This window comes from Chlamydomonas reinhardtii, chromosome 13, assembly GCF_000002595.2.
Source record: "Chlamydomonas reinhardtii strain CC-503 cw92 mt+ chromosome 13, whole genome shotgun sequence".
NCBI lineage: Eukaryota > Viridiplantae > Chlorophyta > Chlorophyceae > Chlamydomonadales > Chlamydomonadaceae > Chlamydomonas > Chlamydomonas reinhardtii.
Window position 1 is genome coordinate 2,194,598 of NC_057016.1, and position 15,428 is coordinate 2,210,025.

Consider the following 15,428-nt stretch of genomic DNA (forward strand, 5'->3'; position numbering starts at 1 on the left):
ACGATATACAGTACGTTACGGCAGCGCCGGTCTCGCAGTCACCACATTACTGGCTTCGCTCCATTGCCCGTGGCACTTCGGGCCACCGCACAACTTTGGAGAGCTACCGTGTCGATCCCAATACACCAACAGCAACAGCAACACACCAACACACACACCAACACACCGTACACACACCAACACACCGACACACACACACACACACACATACACCAACACACCGTACACACACCAACACACACACACACACACACACACACACACACACACACACACACACACACACACACACACACACACACCGCATGCACGTGCACCGCCGCCCCCAAGATCGTCTACCGTCTACCATTTCTTTCGCTATTCATAATATAACCCCCACACCTGCAAACGCCCCGGCGCCCTCAAGCTGCAGCCGGGTCCCATTCCATCACGCTCGCCAGCCGGGCGTCGACCTCCTCCGCCACCTTATTGTACGCAGCCCGCATCTCCGCCAATGCACACAGCAGGTGCGACCGACCGACCGCAAGCCCCATCTCATCCTGCTGCTCATCCATCGCCGCCGCACTGCGCAGCATTTTGGCCAGCGCGTACCCCTGCTCCATCAGGGCACACGCCTCGCGCGCCCACCTGCCAAACTCCGGTGCCGCGTCACGCGCCTTCGGCCCCCGCGTTCTCGGCCCGCGCCGCGAGTCTGACTCCTCATCAGCCGAGAGCACGACCTGCACCTCACTGCAAAAGTCCCAGCGCTCGCCGGTGTCGTGATTCCTCTGCGGCTCCCCGTGCCGCAGCGCATAGAACACGAAGGGCAGGCTGTAGGTGTGGTACGCGGCATCACGCAACCCGTAGCCAGCAGCCCCCAGTGCCGTGTTCCCGCCGCGGTACTGCAGCAGCGTCGCTAGGGTGCCGAGATCACCCTGCTGCACTGGTGACCGCCAAATGCCGCTCACATATCCATACGAATCCAGGCCGTCCACCTTATATGTCAGCTCACGCCCAGTCTGCTGAGCGCGCAGCAGAATCCATTCCACCACCTCTGCGCGGCCGGCGCTCACGGCCTCGCAAAGCTGTGCCTCCGCAAACACACAGCCCTGCCCGCCCGCCCACTCCAGAAGCTCTGTGCGGCCGTGCCTCGCAAGGGCAGAAGCCACACCTGCCGTCAGCGGCCCGCCCATTGCTTGCAGCCTCTGCAGCAGCACTGCGTCCCCGCGTATCGCGGCGGCGACCATCGCGCCCTCCGCCACGCTGCACCCGCGCTGCCGCACCGCCCACTCAACTGCCTCCAGGGCGCACCCGGCTGCCATAGCGGTGCCAAGCAAACTGCTCCCAAACTCGCCCGGGCATCCGCTCTCAGCCAGCAGCAGTAGCACCGCCAGGCTGCCACCACCACTTGCCGCCGCCTCCCACAGACCCTCCTGCAACACGTCCGCAGGCGGGTACTGCTCCAGCAGCCACGTCAGCACGTCCGCCCGGCCAGCGCGCGCGGCGCCGACGACTGCCGCCGGCGCCACAGCACCCACGCGCGCAACCCGCCACGCACGCGCCTCGTCCGTCGCAGACGCTCGTCGCATCAGGTGTTGGACAAAGCAACGCTCCCAGTCCGCTATCCGCTCCTCCAGCTGCGGCTGTCGCTCCTTCAACAGGTGCAGCGTGTCGACGTGCCCGCCGGCCGCTGTGTGTTCCCACAGCTGTCGCCACACGTCCCAACGCTCTGTGGTGTCAAATTTAACAGGTTTGAGGCATTCCTCGAGCAGCTCGCCGATAACCGCCGCGTCATGCAGCGGCAGCAGCTCCGGCGGCGGCATCGTAAGTTGGTAACCCCTGCACGGGGAGCAATCCGTCGCATAAGCACTCAGAGGTAACACCACGCAGTGACGAATGCAGGTTAACACATACGCATGGCTACGGCTCCAACATGCTTTCACCCCGAGCTTCGGCGACTAGCATCCAGCCTTCGACTGCCGCCCCAGAACTTTCCATCACCACCTGCCGCTTCCTCACCCAACCTCGTCAGTCTGCTGATTGCCGCCCTGTGGCACCACAAGCACCCGCCCACCTCGAGCCGCTCACCTCTCCCGCAGCCACGCCAGCCGCTGCCTCAGCCCGTCGGCGCTCCAGCCCCGGACTGCCGCGCCACTCTTGCTGATGTCCCGTACGCAGCGGCTCAACTGAAGAGTCTGTGCCGGCTCAGGTGCGGTCCCTGCTGGCGCCGCAGCCGCTCCTGCCTCAGCACGCTGCCGCTGCTCCTGCTGCCGCCCATGCAGCCAGGTTGCCTTGGACTGCCAGCCTGGGCTGGGGTCGCAGACAGCCGCCTCCCACATGCCTTCCCAGGGGATGTGCACGGTCTGGCCGGGCCGTGAGGACTGCAAGTCGTGCGCGTGCGCCACCAGTTGCTGCAGACCCGCCAGCGGCAGGTGATAGGCGGCCGTGACCCACTTCCGTGTGCAGATGTCGTCGTCATCCCACGCGGAGGCGACGGCCGGCCCCCAAAACGCTTCAGCCCCCATGCCCTCCTCCTCCGCCGGCTCCGGCTCCAGTTCCTCATCGGATGGCTCCTCCCCCGACTCCTCCGCCGCCTCTGCACCGCCGTCGCCACCTTCCGCGCCGCCCTCGCCGCCGCTGGCGCCGCCGCTGGCACTGGAAGGTGTTTCAAAGGCCGCCGCATCCGGCGCGTAGCCGCGCCCGGCGGTGTGCAGCCGGTACATCTCTGACACCACCTCAGCACTGCTGCAGTGGATGGCGGCTTCCGGGAACTTCCAGGGGCAGCCGCCGCGGACGAGGGCGCGAACCACACGCACGTGGCCGGCGCAGCCGGCCGCCTCCACAGCGGACGTGGCCCAGGGACAACCCATTTGAAAGAGTGCCTTGCACATGTGCATGTGCCCCGCCGCCGCGGCGGCGGTGAACACCTCCTCCGTCAGCGCGCAGCCTGCGGTGCCAACCGCCTGCGTCACATCCGGGCCGCCCGCCACCACGCGCAGGTTCTCCAAGCTGCCGCTGGCCGCCGTCAGAGCGATGAGCTTGCGCCGCTGAGCCAGCGGCAGCGAGCGCACCGAGGACCAGCGGCCGAAGCGCCGCACGAAGGCGTGGTGCGGCACCGGCTGCGACAGCTGCACGGCGGTGTGGCTGCGGAAGTGGGCTGCTAGCGTGCGACTGAGCAGGCGCAGCGTGCATGCCACCTCGTTGGGTGACAGGGTCTGAGCTATGCGGTCTAGGAGGTCTGTGGGGAGCGCCTCTAGTGTTGACTTGGGCCGAGAGGAGGCCAGTTCCTGGCGCGGGCCGCTTCCTCCGCCGGCCGCAAGCGCAAGCTCTGTACGAGGCTCATCATATCGCTGCCGTTTGGCTTTGTTCTGCCCAGGGCTGACATCTGCAGTCGACATCGCGCAACAGTGTCAAAATGGCGCGAACCGTTCACTTGGCGGATGTTGAGCAAAACTGGTTTATAATTGAAGATACTATGTGATATGATAAGTAGGCGGGCGGCTTCAGCAGTATAGGCTAAAGCCTCGCTCCTAAACAGTAAACGCGATGTGATTCACACAAGTCAAGGACAGTAGACACAGCTGTGCGCATGCATGTATGGGGTTCAAAGTCGAAAGAAGATTTGATTGGGCCAGAGTGCTGGCAAAGTGCCCATGGCCGGACCTTGGCATGGGCACGCTCGCTGACAGCGACACCCATCTCGAGCCCCACGCTTCCACACTCCCCGCGCAGTAACCTCTGTGTGCGCTGTTTGGTGCGCCCCAGTAGAGGCCGAGCCCAGGTAGGCCCAGGGGGAAGCTACTACAGCTCATCTAGTCATCTTACAGGCCGCGGCACCTCTCTCCACTCCGGTTGCCCTGCAGGGCCCTGCATGCCTGCATCTGCGAAGCCCCGTGCCCCCGTCAGACTCCGTGTGGGCATGTACAAGCACACACCCGTCCACTTGCCCCTCGTGGCCTGTCCGCCACCCATCAGACCCATGTCCTGCCGCAGCCTTGCATCCGATCCAAGCCGCACAGACGCTCAGCATTGCTCCATCCTCGATATCTCCAAGCTGGCAATCATGAATCATCACGTGTTTAGAAACGCCATCTGCCTGCCATCTGCCTGCCGCCGACACTTAGACTGAACTCTGAGAGCCCCAAGCCGACCGGCCCTGCCGGGGCCTCCGCCAGAGTGTTTCAGCTCCCCTGTCCTCCACATGCTCCTTGCGGCATCGACTGCCACCGGCGCATGTCACCAGCACCGTCGCACGCCGTCGTCAGCGGCACGCCAACAACCATACATACGGCATCCCGAACGCAAACGCTTACAATACAAACCTGAGTCGCCGCCTGGCACCAACCCGCCGCCACACGCACCACGTATGCACGCGCGCCATCATCAGCACCCGCAGCACGCTTCCCTTTCAATGCTCGGCTGCCTCCCCTCTGCTCTACCACCACAAACCATCATGCACCACCACCAACCATCATCACCCAACCCCAAACCTCAAGACCAACATCAGCAGCCTTGCCCGCTTTACTTCCCGGGCACAATCAGGTTGAGGATCTTTCCGGGCACGTAGATAATCTTCTTGATCTCCTTGCCGCCCGCGTGCTTGGCAACGTTGCCGTTGGCCAGCGCCGCCGCCAGTGCGTCATCCTGGCTTGCCGCCGCCGCCACCTCCACCGTACCGCGCGTCTTGCCGTTCACCTGGACGGCACGGCACGGTGTGTGAGGGAGTTTGTAAATACAAGCACGAACTAAACGAAACCAAACCAAACCAAACTAAGCCAAACTAGCGGAGCACAGGTAGACAGGTGCACGCGTGTGTGTGGGAGAATGGTGGTTGGTTTGGGAGGGCAAAGGTCAGAAGGGAGAGAGGCAAGCCTATACGGGTATCGAAGTCCAAGGCGCAGTTGCCCCGATGGGATTCTGAACATTACGGTAGCAGGTGGCATTGAGCAACCCCCCAGCGGCCCAGCCCCGCAGCCCTCGCCCCCCCCCCTCCGCGACGCCTGCGCCCTGTCACCTGCACGGGCAGGTTGATGGTGTCCACCACCAGGAGCGACTCGTCCGCCTGTTGGGGGCGCGCGTGGGTGGTGGGTTAGCCATTCATGATTGATAAAGAACAGCAATATTCGGAGGAAGGGGGCATTAAGCGCGTGCGCGGTGAGTTACGGCGGCAATCACCACGACCACCAGTATGTGCTTGCAGGCTCGCGCTAAGGCCCCACCGCTAAGCCGCCCCTGCGCCGGTGCCTGGGCGTGCGGTTCCCAAAGACCGCGGCTCCACTGCCGCCGCGCGCTCCTGCAAAGCAATGCAATCCGTCCTCCCCCACCCCATGCGCATCAGACATTCACACCGTCTCCCGACCCACCCCATCCCACCCCATGCTTGTATCCCCTGCCTGCATCCTGTTCCCAACGGTTTGCGAACCTTGCAGCCCCATCCCACCCCAGCGCCTCCGCCCCAGCCCACCCCACCCCACCCACGCAACCACGCAACCGCGCGCCCCACCTGCGGCCAGGCCTCGTAGGCCAGCGAGGCTGTGTGGCCGCAGCGTGCCCACAGCTCCTCCGCAATGTGGGGCGCGTAGGGCGACAGCAGCAGGATGAAGGGCTGCGGAGGGGGCGAGGGGGCGGGGGGGGGGGTTGTGAGGTTGTAACACATTGGAAACAGGATACAAGCAAGGGGGGGCGTGGGGAAGCAGGGAAGCGGGAGAGCGGGAGTGCAGGGCGGGGGCGGAGGAGGCAGCCGAAATGAGAGCGGTAGGGACAGGCGCGGACACGGCCACGTTCAGCTCAGCCAGAAGGCACAGGTGCAAAGCAGCAACCCCCACCGACCCCCTGCTTCCCTCTCCTTCCCTCTCCCTCCCCCCTCCCTTCTCTCTCCCACCTTCGCTCTCCCCCCCTTCGCTCTCCTACCTCCAGCGCCTTGCGCGGCCTGTTGGTCCAGGACTTGGTGACGCCGTTCACAAACTCCATCATGGCGGCGATGGCGGTGTTGAAGCGCATCTCCTCAGTCTCCGTGCTCACCTGCTCAGGGGAGTGGTTGCAAGGTAAAAAACATTGGTGGACAGGATACCATGAGGGGTAAAGGGGGCGGTGTGCAAGCAGGTGGGAGGGAATGTGAGGACGTGGGCGTGAGGTACAGAATGGGGATGCGGATAGCACTGCCCCCCCCCTTGTTCGTAGGGCTTGGACTTGACTGCCTCCTTCCTTAATTTGTCTCCTCCTTGTTTCTTAGTGGGAACAATAGCCCCCCCAGACACGCCGCCGGTTCACACTTGTGATTTAGCCACTCTGATAAACGGCTACCCCTCGCTCCCCTGTGTCGCTCCTCTCCCACACACCTTCTTGATGGTCTGGTGCAGCAGGCGGAGCTGCTCCTTGGTCGGCTCTTCATCGGTCACGCCGCCCTCAAACACACGCCAGGCGCGGGCCAGGAAGCGGTGCACGCCCTCCACGCCGCGAGTGCTCCACACCTGTACGGGACAGCACATAACCACACAAAGGGTTATACCATTCCCTCAGCTAGCCATGAATCCCCCTCCCCCCTCCCCCCTCTCCCTCCCGCCCCTCCTCCCCACCTTGGTGTCCCTCAGCGGCCCCATGAACATCTCGTACAGCCGGAGTGAGTCCGCACCGAACTGGTCCACCACGTCATCCGGGTTGATCACGTTGCCGCGAGACTTGGACATCTTGTGCGCACGGGCAGACACCTGTGAGGGTGTGGGTGGGGGGCGGTGGGTGGGTGGGTGGGTGGAGGGGACAGAGGTGAGTGCCAGAGATGAGTGGTGGGCTTGGGCGGCAGTGCAAGGCGAAGGTGGTGGTGGGTGTGGCGCATGGCAGCCGCGGGAGCAGGTTTCTGCTGAGCCCTGGTGCAGCTGCAACCAACCCCGAAACCCTAATGCACACGTGCACACGCAAGCCCCGGCCCCCGCTCCCGCCCCCTCCTGCCGCCCCCGCCCCCCTGCCTCACCTTGACGCTGGGGTCGGCCTTGAGCACGTAGCCATCGCCGCGCTTGTCCACCTCCGCATCCGTCAGCTGCGGACAACAACAACAACAACAACACCCGGTGAGGCGTCAACGGGCGGGCGTTCGGGATGGGGTTTGTTGGAGGGAGTGCAAAGGCAGGACCGCCGACGCGGCGGCAATTCAACGGGCTGCATGCCGCTCAGTCGACCCCAATCCACACAAACACACACACACACACGCACGCACGCACGCACGCACGCACGCACGCACGCACGCAAGCAAGCACGCACGCACGCACGCACGCACGCACGCACGCACGCACGCACGCACGCACGCACGCACGCACGCACACACACACACACACACACACACACACACACACACACACACACACACAGTCAACCGCGCGCCAACATTCGTGCAGCCTTACCCTGACTACAGCAGCCAACCCCATATTCTCTCCCTGTCCCTGTCCCTGTCCCTCTCCACCTCCCACCCCACCCCACCCACCTCCAACCTCCTACCTCCCCCCCCCGCCCACCTCCCCCGCCTGCTCACCTTGACGGGCACAGCCCCCGGCGCGCCCTCCTCCGCCCAGCCGGCGTCTGCCTGCTCCGCCCCGTCCGCCTGCTGCCGCCTCCACGCGGTGTACTCCACCTCGCCCAGGATCATGCCCTGGCTCACCAGCCGCCCAAACGGCTCCACAGTGGACACCACACCCAGGTCGTACAGAACCTGGGGGGGGGGGGAGATGTGTGTGGTGGTGGGAGGGGGGCTGCAGGTTTGTGGTTTGGGTGGCGGATGGGGGGCAGGTTGGGGAGAGTTGTAGAGGTCTTACAGCACCTGGGGGTTGCAAGGATGTTTTGGGGGGTTCCATGCATGTGAAATAATACGAGAGGGCGTAGCCAGGAGCAATGGTACAGATGTCACGTAGTCGTTACCGGGGGGGGGGGCGAGATGGGAACGATTGCTTGACATTTGGGCCCTGTTTCGTTGGGCTCGGGCATCGATTCCAACCCGTTGCTCTTTCCCCTGTCCCGAATGCCATCACCTCGACCCCTCTGGGTCTTGGGTTACTTGGAACTGAAGTACACTTACGCCTGACCCCCCCTCCCCTGCCTACCCCCCTCTCCTCCCCCTCCTCCTCGCCCTTTTGCATTAGGTTCGGTCGAATTTGGGCTGACATCTCCAACCCCGCCACCCCCCCCCCACACATTCCCACCTTGTGCCAGAAGCGGGCGTACAGCAGGTGCAGCACCGCATGCTCCGCGCCGCCCACGTACAGGTCCACCTGGCAGCAGCAGGGGGGGCAGGAGGAGGTTACAATCTGCACATTGCCGTGATGATTACGTAGGAGTGTAACAGCACAATAATGAATCTGTACATAAGAAGCGAAGTTGCAGCCTGGCATATTGGTTGCAAAGACGGTCGGGAAAGCGGTGCAGAATGCACTGGGGGGTTGCAAGGATTGGTACCGAGGACTAGAGGAGTGTAGCGAAGTACACTGGGGGGTTCCATGCATGTTAAACAAGACGAGAAGGCGTAGGGGGGGGGGTCCATACATCGCATGGTACACTCAGCCAGGCATGTTGGTACAGCCGGCACGGCACTGCTGCCCTCCGCCCCCCTTCCCTGCCTCGCCCTTGCCCCCCGCCAGGGCCCCCAGCCCGCCCCCCTTTCCCTTGCCCTCCCCCCCATCCCCGCCCCCCGCTCCCCCCCAAACTCCCCGCTCACCGGCATCCAGTACTTCTCGGCCTCACGGTCCACCAGCGCCTCGTGGCAGCGGGGCGAGATGTAGCGCAGGTAGTACCTGGGGAGGATTGGAGAGGGACAAGATTGGAGGGGATTGGAGAGGGATAAGATTGGAGGGGATTGGAGGGTGGTTGTTCACAGCATTCCCAACAGGACATCAGATACACGAGCAGCAGGGCAGGCTTGGGCTTCACACGACGACCGCCCACAGGTTAGCGGCCCTTCTTCCGTCGCCCACCCCGACCCCAACCCACATAGCACACTCTGCAAACCTCCATCCTCCATTCCACCTCCCCCGGCACTTCCAACACGTAACTTCACGAACGCCTGAACCCCTCTCCCACCCCACCTCACCCGCTCCCCTGACTCCCCTGCTTGTATCCTCTTCCAATGTTTCAACCTTGCACCCCAATGCTCCAACCTTGCACCCCCCCACTACTTGCTACGGTTCCTCGCTACGCCATCCATACCCATAACCATTCATGCAACCCCCCCCCCTTTGTACCTGGCTACGACTTCACTTCGTAAACTTAATGCATGTAAACCCCCCACACACACTACCCGCTCCACCCTCTCCCTCCTCTCACCAGCAGCTGCCTGCCCACTGCGGCATGGTGGACGTCTCGCGGCGCGCCGGCGTCACGCCGTCCCGCGGGTCCACCGTGTTGACCCAGTCCGTGATGGCGGCCAGCGGGCTCTCGGGCGTGCCCGAGGGCTTGAAGTTGTCCGTCTCCGGCAGCGTGAGCGGCAGGCTGGACTCGGGAACGGGCACCGCCTCGTCCGAGCCTGGGGGGGAGGAGCAGGGGGAGGAGGGTGGGTAGGAGGGGGAGGGGAGGAGGGTGGGTAGGAGGGGGAGGGGAGGAGGGTGGGTAGGAGGGGGAGGGAGGAGGGTGGGTAGGAGGGGAGGGAGGAGGGTGGGAGGAGGGTGGGTAGGAGGGGAGGGAGGAGGGTGGGAGGAGGGTGGGTAGGAGGGGAGGGAGGAGGGTGGGTAGGAGGGGAGGGAGGAGGGTGGGGAGGAGGGTGGGGAGGAGGGTGGGGAGGAGGGTGGTGGGGAGGAGGGTGAAGGGGAGGAGGGTGGGGAGGGTGGTGGGCACGTTGGTGGGACGTTGGTGGCGCATGGGGGTTAGCCGTACATGTGCAAGACATGGGTGTGTGTCTGGTCATGGGTCTGCTCTCTAGGATGACGTGATGAGACTAGGGTAGCAAAGGAAGTTCCAAGTTGCTCTTGTGTGTGAGCAGCGAGGCCCTAGCTTGGATGGCCGCAGTGCGGGAGTACTCTCAAAGCCGCACTGCGCTGCAAGCCACGTGCCGTCACCCCGCTCCTGCACCCACCCTGCACCCATTCCACTCATGCACGCCCTCCTGCACCCACCCCCCTCCTGCACCCACCCCACCCATGCACCCACCCACCTCCTGCACCCACCCCCCTCCTGCACCCACCCGCCTCCTGCACCCATCCCCTCCTGCACCCACCCCACCTTGCACCCACCCCCTCCTGCACCCACTCCCCTCCTGCACCCACCCCACCTTGCATCCACCCCCCTCCTGCACTCACCCTGCGGGTACACCAGCGGGAAGGGCTCGCCCCAGTAGCGCTGCCGCGCAAACAGCCAGTCGCGCAGCTTGTAGTTGACCTGCGGGTTCCGCGGGGGGTGGGGTTTTGGGGGGAGGGAGCACACGCATACGTACAACGAGTTAAAAGCAGTCCCCGAAATAGAAATGGGCATGAGAATATAGCAATCACATGCAGGGGCCAACTGCGGAGACAAGCCAGGGCGTCATCCCCAGCCCGCGTCACACCTGCCCCCACCCCACCCTACCCCACCCCACTCCCTGTGCTCCCCTACTTCAGCTTAGTTTGGTCTGGATTGGTCTGGTTTGGTCTGGTATTTGCACACACACACACACACACCTTCCCTGATTCCTAGTCTCCCCACCTGCTTGGCTCCCCTGCCCTGCGCCTGCAGCCAGTCGATGACGGCGGCCTTGGCGGCGGCGGAGGCCAGGCCGTCGATGGACAGCTGGGCGCCCGCGCTGTTGACCGCCACGCCGGGCTCCGTGAAGGGCAGAGCCACCTCGCCGCCCGCAGCGGGGGCCACCACCTGAGGGCGCGGGAGGAGTGAAAGGAGTGGGAGGAGTGGGGGCACGGGAGGAACCTTGGTTGGGGGGTGGGCGGGACAAGCAAGGACAGGCAAGCCACGGGCGTGGCGGGAAGACCGAGGCTCGGCGGTGGTGCTCCACCGCCTTGTCGGCTCCCTTTTCGCATCTCCCGCACGCTGCTGCCACCTCGCCCTCTCGCCCCCTCGCCCCCTCGTCCCCCGCCCTCGCCTTCCCGCCCTCCTCGTTTTCCTCAGCCCCCCGCCCTCGCTCCCCCCGCCCTCCTCTCCAGTACTATTGCTTGGCCTGGTATAGTCTGGTCTAGTCTCTACACCCACCCCACGGCCTCCCAACCCGCCCACCTGCTTGACGGGCAGTCCGAAGCGCGAGGCGAACTCGTGGTCGCGTGTGTCGTGTCCCGGCACCGCCATGATGGCGCCGCTGCCGTAGCTGCCCAGCACGTAGTCCGCCACCCACACCGGCAGCCGCTCGCCCGTCACCGGGTTCACCGCAAAGCTGCCTGCGAGGGAGAAAGGGAGAGAGAGAGTGTGTGTATGTGTGTGTGTTAATGTGTCAGGGCGTGTGTGTGGTTGTTCATGCATGTGCGCGCGTGCGTGTGTGCTTAGCCGTGTGCGTAGACGTGTGCGGACGCGCACAGAGGCCAGCGGCCCTCCTCCCGCCCTCTTGCCCCCCCCCTGCCCCTCCCCCTGCTCCCCCCCACCCCGCTGCTCACCCGTGGGCACGCCCGTCTTGTCCTTCTGCAGCTCTGTGCGCTCCAGGTCGGACTTGCGGCTGGCGGCCTCCACGTAGGCAGTCACCGCGGCGGACTGCTCCGGGGTGGCCTGGAGGGGGGTGGCAGGAGGGGGAGGAGAAGGCAGTGGGTGTGGGCGCGGGGTCACGCCATGCATGGACGTGTCCTGCGGCCGGGGCTGCCCTTGCCTGCCCCCACCAGACCAGCCCCTCGATGCAGATTAACAGTCCCGCACCCGCACCCGCACCCGCAACCCCTTGCGCAACCCTCCCCCCACACCCTCCCCTCCCCCTCCCCCCTCCCCCACTCCGTTGTCACGCATCGGCCACGCTCTCCTCCTCGCTCTATTGCATTGGGTTTGGTTTAGTTTGGGCTGGTATCTACAACCCCCCACACCCTCCCCCTCCTCCCCCTCCCTCTCCCCCCTGTTCCTCACCAGCTGCTGCACCAGGGGGTGCTCGGGCGCCACCACCAGGTAGGTGGCCCCGAACAGCGTGTCCGGCCGCGTGGTGAACACACGCAGGCAGGAGCCGGAGGGCAGCGCGGCGCCGGGGCCGGCGGCCAGGTCGAACTGCACCTCCGCGCCCTGTGCGGGGACAAGTGGGGTGCATGTGAGTGTGTGTGTGTGCGTGTGCTTGTGTGTGTGCTTGTGTGCGTGTGTGTGTATGTGCGTGCGTGCGTGTGTATTCGGAAACGAGGCCGCACGTGTGTGTGCGGTGGCTGGTAGGCGAAGCAGAACGACGGGTCTGACGGGATGGCAGGGCACAGGAGGGAGGGGGCGAGGAGGGGCCGCGGGGTGGCGGAGCATGGGGCAGCCCCGTTCCCTCCTGGGCCTCCTTCCTCCCCCCTCCTCCTCCTTCCCCCCCAACCCTCCCTCCTCCCCTCCTCCCCCCTCCCCCCCTCCCACCCCCCCTCCCTCCTCCCCCGTTCCTCCTCCATCCCCCCCTCCTCCCCCCCAAAACCTCCCCCCCTCCCCCTCCCCTCCTTCCGCACCTCGCTCCTGCCTATCCAGTTGCGCTGCATGTCCTTGATGCTGTCCGGCCAGTCCAGCCCCTCCAGGTCGTCAAGCAGGCGGTCGGCGTAGGCGGTGATGCGCAGCATCCACTGCTTCATGGGCATGCGCACCACAGGGTGCCCGCCGCGCTCCGACAGCTGCGCGGGCGGGCGGGAGTAGGCGGGCGGGTGTGTGCGGTAGGTTGGAGGGTGGGTGGGTGAGAGGCGCACACATAGGCGTTTCCCTGCTCCTGCTCCTCTGGCCCCTGCTGCCTCACCTCGTGTCCTCCTTGCCCCCTTCCAAACCCCCCTGCCCCCCCCATATTGGTTCAAGGATTGGTTCAAAGTTAACCCCCCCGGCCCCCACCGCCCCTTCCTCTCTCACCCCGTCGATGACCTCCTCATTGGCCAGCACGGTGCCCAGGGCGGGGCACCAGTTGACGGGCACCTCGGCCTGGTAGGCCAGGCCCCGCTCGTACAGCTTGAGGAAGATCCACTGAGTCCAGCTGGGGGCGGATGGGAACGGGGAAGGGGGAATGGGAGGGGGAGGAGGCGCGTGTGTGTATGGGCACGGGGGATAAGGTAAGGGCTGTGTACGTGCGTGTGCATGTGTGAGGTTGTTTGTGTCGGGTGGAGGGGAGGTAGAGAGGGAGGCAGGGACGGGAGGTTTAGGGCGTCTGTTTTGGCCCCATAAGCTACAACCTCTCTCTTTCTCCCTCTCGCGCTTTGTGGTCACTTCCGCGCCCTGTCCGCGCACTGCCCAGACCAGCACAACCTCCACCACTCCCTCCGCCCCCCGGCAGAGGCATTTCATTTGGAAGTTGGTATGCACTACGGTACCCCGCCTCCCGCCGCCCTCCTCCCTCCTCCCTCCTCCCCTCCCTCCCCCCTCCCTCCCTCCCGCCGGCCCCCCTCCCTCCCCCCCTCCCCCTCTTACGGGATTGGTTCAAAGTTAACCCTCCCTCCCTCCCGCCCCCCACCCTCTGCCCGCCACCTCCCTCCCGCAACCTCCCCTCCCGCCCCTCCTCCCGCCCCTCCCGCCCTCCCCCCTCACCGGTAGTACTCGGGGTCGGTGGTGGAGATCTCTCGGCCCCAGTCGTAGCTGAAGCCCAGCGCCTTGAGCTGCTGCCGGAAGCGGTCCACGTTGCGCGCCGTGGTCACGGCTGGGTGCGTGCCGGTCTGGATCGCGTACTGCGGGGTGTGGGCAGGAGGTGGAGGCGGAGGAGGGCGGCGGCAGCGGGCGTTTGGGTTAGGCACACCGCTAGCCAGCTGGGCCAGAGCCGGAGCCTGCCCCCGTGGCGGAGTCAGCGACATCGGCCCTGCGGCATGTTGTCCGGTGCCCCGCCCCCCGCCTCATCGCCATTCAGTAGCTCCACTCCCCGTCCTCCCGTTCTGGTCAGGCTCGTGCCTACACCCGAACGTTGTGGTACGATTTGCCACCGCCACGGCCTCCCAGCCCGACCAACCCAACCGACCTGCTTCACCACCGCCCACTCCTCCGCCTCCTCTCCCCCTCCCCCTCCCCCTCCCCGTTGCCCTCCCTTTCCCCCTCCCCCTCCCCCTCCCCCTCCTCCTCCCCCTCCCCCTCCCCCTCTCTCTCCCTCCCCCTTCCCCTCTCCCTCCCCCCTGCCTCTTCCACCCCCCTCCTCTCCTCCGCTCCCCCGCCCACCTGCTCCGCGGGCAGTCCGAAGGCGTCCCAGCCCATGGGGTGCAGCACGTTGTGTCCGGTCATGCGCTTGAAGCGGGCCAGGATGTCGGTGGCGGTGTAGCCCTCGGGGTGGCCCACGTGCAGGCCCGCGCCACTGTGGGAGTAAGAGGTCGGGGGGGGGGAGGGGGAGGGGGAGGGGGGTTAGTGGGGGGGTCGTGGGGCGGAGGGGGGGGGGGTCGTGGGTAGGTTGGGAGAGACGCGGCGCACACAGGGGTTTCTGGGGGTCCAGTCTTGTGTGTGGGGCGCGGGGAGGGAGCATAGGGCACGTGCGTGCGCTGAGGTTGGCGAGGACAGGGCTGCGGTGAACGCGACGACGTGTTTCATTTCATGCAACGCCAAGCCAAGCGACGCGGCGTGTGCACCGTGGCTTGGCGTGGCGTGGCGCGGCACGAAACGCGTGGCTGCGTTGACTGGTGGTCCCGAGCCCCAACCCAAATGGGTGTTGCGCCCCCCATGCGTGCGGCACGCTCCGTCCTATCCATCCCCGCCTCTTGCAAGACAGGGAGTCTAGGCCAATGTCGGCAATTACAGGCCGGGCTGGGCCGAGCTGCTGACCATCCTTACCTGGGGTAAGGAAACATGTCCAGCACATAGTACTTGGGCTTGCTGGTGTCCACCTGATCCGGAGTGCGAAAAGTTTGGTTTTGCTCCCAGTACGCCTGCCACTTGGCCTCAATCTCCGTGAAAGGATACGCCTGGGGAGGTGCGCTGGGCGTGGCACCGGTCGATGCGGCCGAGGGCGCATCAACAGTCTCCACAGCCTTGAGAGGCCGAATTACGCGCCGGCTGGGGATTGCGGCTGAGACAGGCGAGCTGACGCGAGTCGAGCTGCTCGAGAATGCCTTGCACCGGAGCGTGCATGGGCGCAGCAGCGGCGTGCTGCCCGGCTTAATGGCCAGGCGCGAAGAGGAGGTGCTGCATGACGCCTCGGCAACCAGCCGGGCCGACATGGCTGGTGTTTGGTGGAGTGGGTCGGTGTGGCCGGAAAGCAAGCGAAACTTTGCCCTCAACAACCGGGCCTCTGGGTGAGCTATCTAAGTAGTCACTAAAATGAAGACAACGACAATGTTTTCACTGGCCCAATTTGGGGTCGAGCGGTGGTTGCATGGTGCTGTGAAATGGGCCCCGTTTTGCCTAGAAAACAAAACTCTGCACATAGCATGAGCACATGCTCATCTGGGCAA

General features: G+C 65.3%; 2 protein-coding genes across 2 annotated transcripts; both read right to left on the reverse strand.

Annotated features, from left to right (window-relative positions):
- Positions 1-2: 2 nt before the first annotated feature.
- On the reverse strand, positions 3-3,608 carry CHLRE_13g578400v5 (uncharacterized protein). The gene is made up of 2 exons (XM_043069505.1): positions 2,068-3,608; positions 3-1,818 (listed from the first exon to the last, which is right to left on the reverse strand). The coding sequence occupies exons 1-2, from the start codon at positions 3,375-3,377 to the stop codon at positions 402-404; spliced, it is 2,727 nt and encodes a 908-aa protein (XP_042917480.1). The 5' UTR covers positions 3,378-3,608; the 3' UTR covers positions 3-401.
- Positions 3,609-3,725: 117 nt separating this feature from the next.
- Positions 3,726-15,290, reverse strand: CHLRE_13g578451v5 (uncharacterized protein). Its single transcript, XM_043069506.1, has 21 exons — positions 14,809-15,290; positions 14,206-14,338; positions 13,591-13,727; positions 12,922-13,042; positions 12,537-12,695; positions 11,980-12,129; positions 11,526-11,634; positions 11,155-11,312; positions 10,633-10,797; positions 10,251-10,329; positions 9,283-9,481; positions 8,678-8,753; positions 8,166-8,234; positions 7,502-7,678; positions 6,947-7,012; positions 6,555-6,686; positions 6,318-6,449; positions 5,890-6,000; positions 5,483-5,584; positions 4,994-5,041; positions 3,726-4,674 (listed from the first exon to the last, which is right to left on the reverse strand). Exons 1-21 carry the CDS (start codon positions 15,192-15,194, stop codon positions 4,501-4,503), a joined length of 2,883 nt encoding a protein of 960 aa, XP_042917481.1. The 5' UTR covers positions 15,195-15,290; the 3' UTR covers positions 3,726-4,500.
- Between the last annotated feature and the right edge of the window lie 138 nt (positions 15,291-15,428).

Coding starts and splice junctions, on each gene's coding strand:
- CHLRE_13g578400v5 (XM_043069505.1), bottom strand. CDS start 3,377: ATGTCGACTGCAGATGTCAGCCCTGGGCAGAACAAAGCCAAACGGCAG. Junction 1,819..2,067: donor CTGGCGTGGCTGCGGGAGAG/GTGAGCGGCTCG, acceptor CTCCCCGTGCAG/GGGTTACCAACTTACGATGC.
- CHLRE_13g578451v5 (XM_043069506.1), bottom strand. CDS start 15,194: ATGTCGGCCCGGCTGGTTGCCGAGGCGTCATGCAGCACCTCCTCTTCG. Junction 10,798..11,154: donor TCGGACTGCCCGTCAAGCAG/GTGGGCGGGTTG, acceptor CCGCGCCCTCAG/GTGGTGGCCCCCGCTGCGGG. Junction 7,679..8,165: donor ACGCCCGCTTCTGGCACAAG/GTGGGAATGTGT, acceptor CCCCCCCCCCAG/GTTCTGTACGACCTGGGTGT.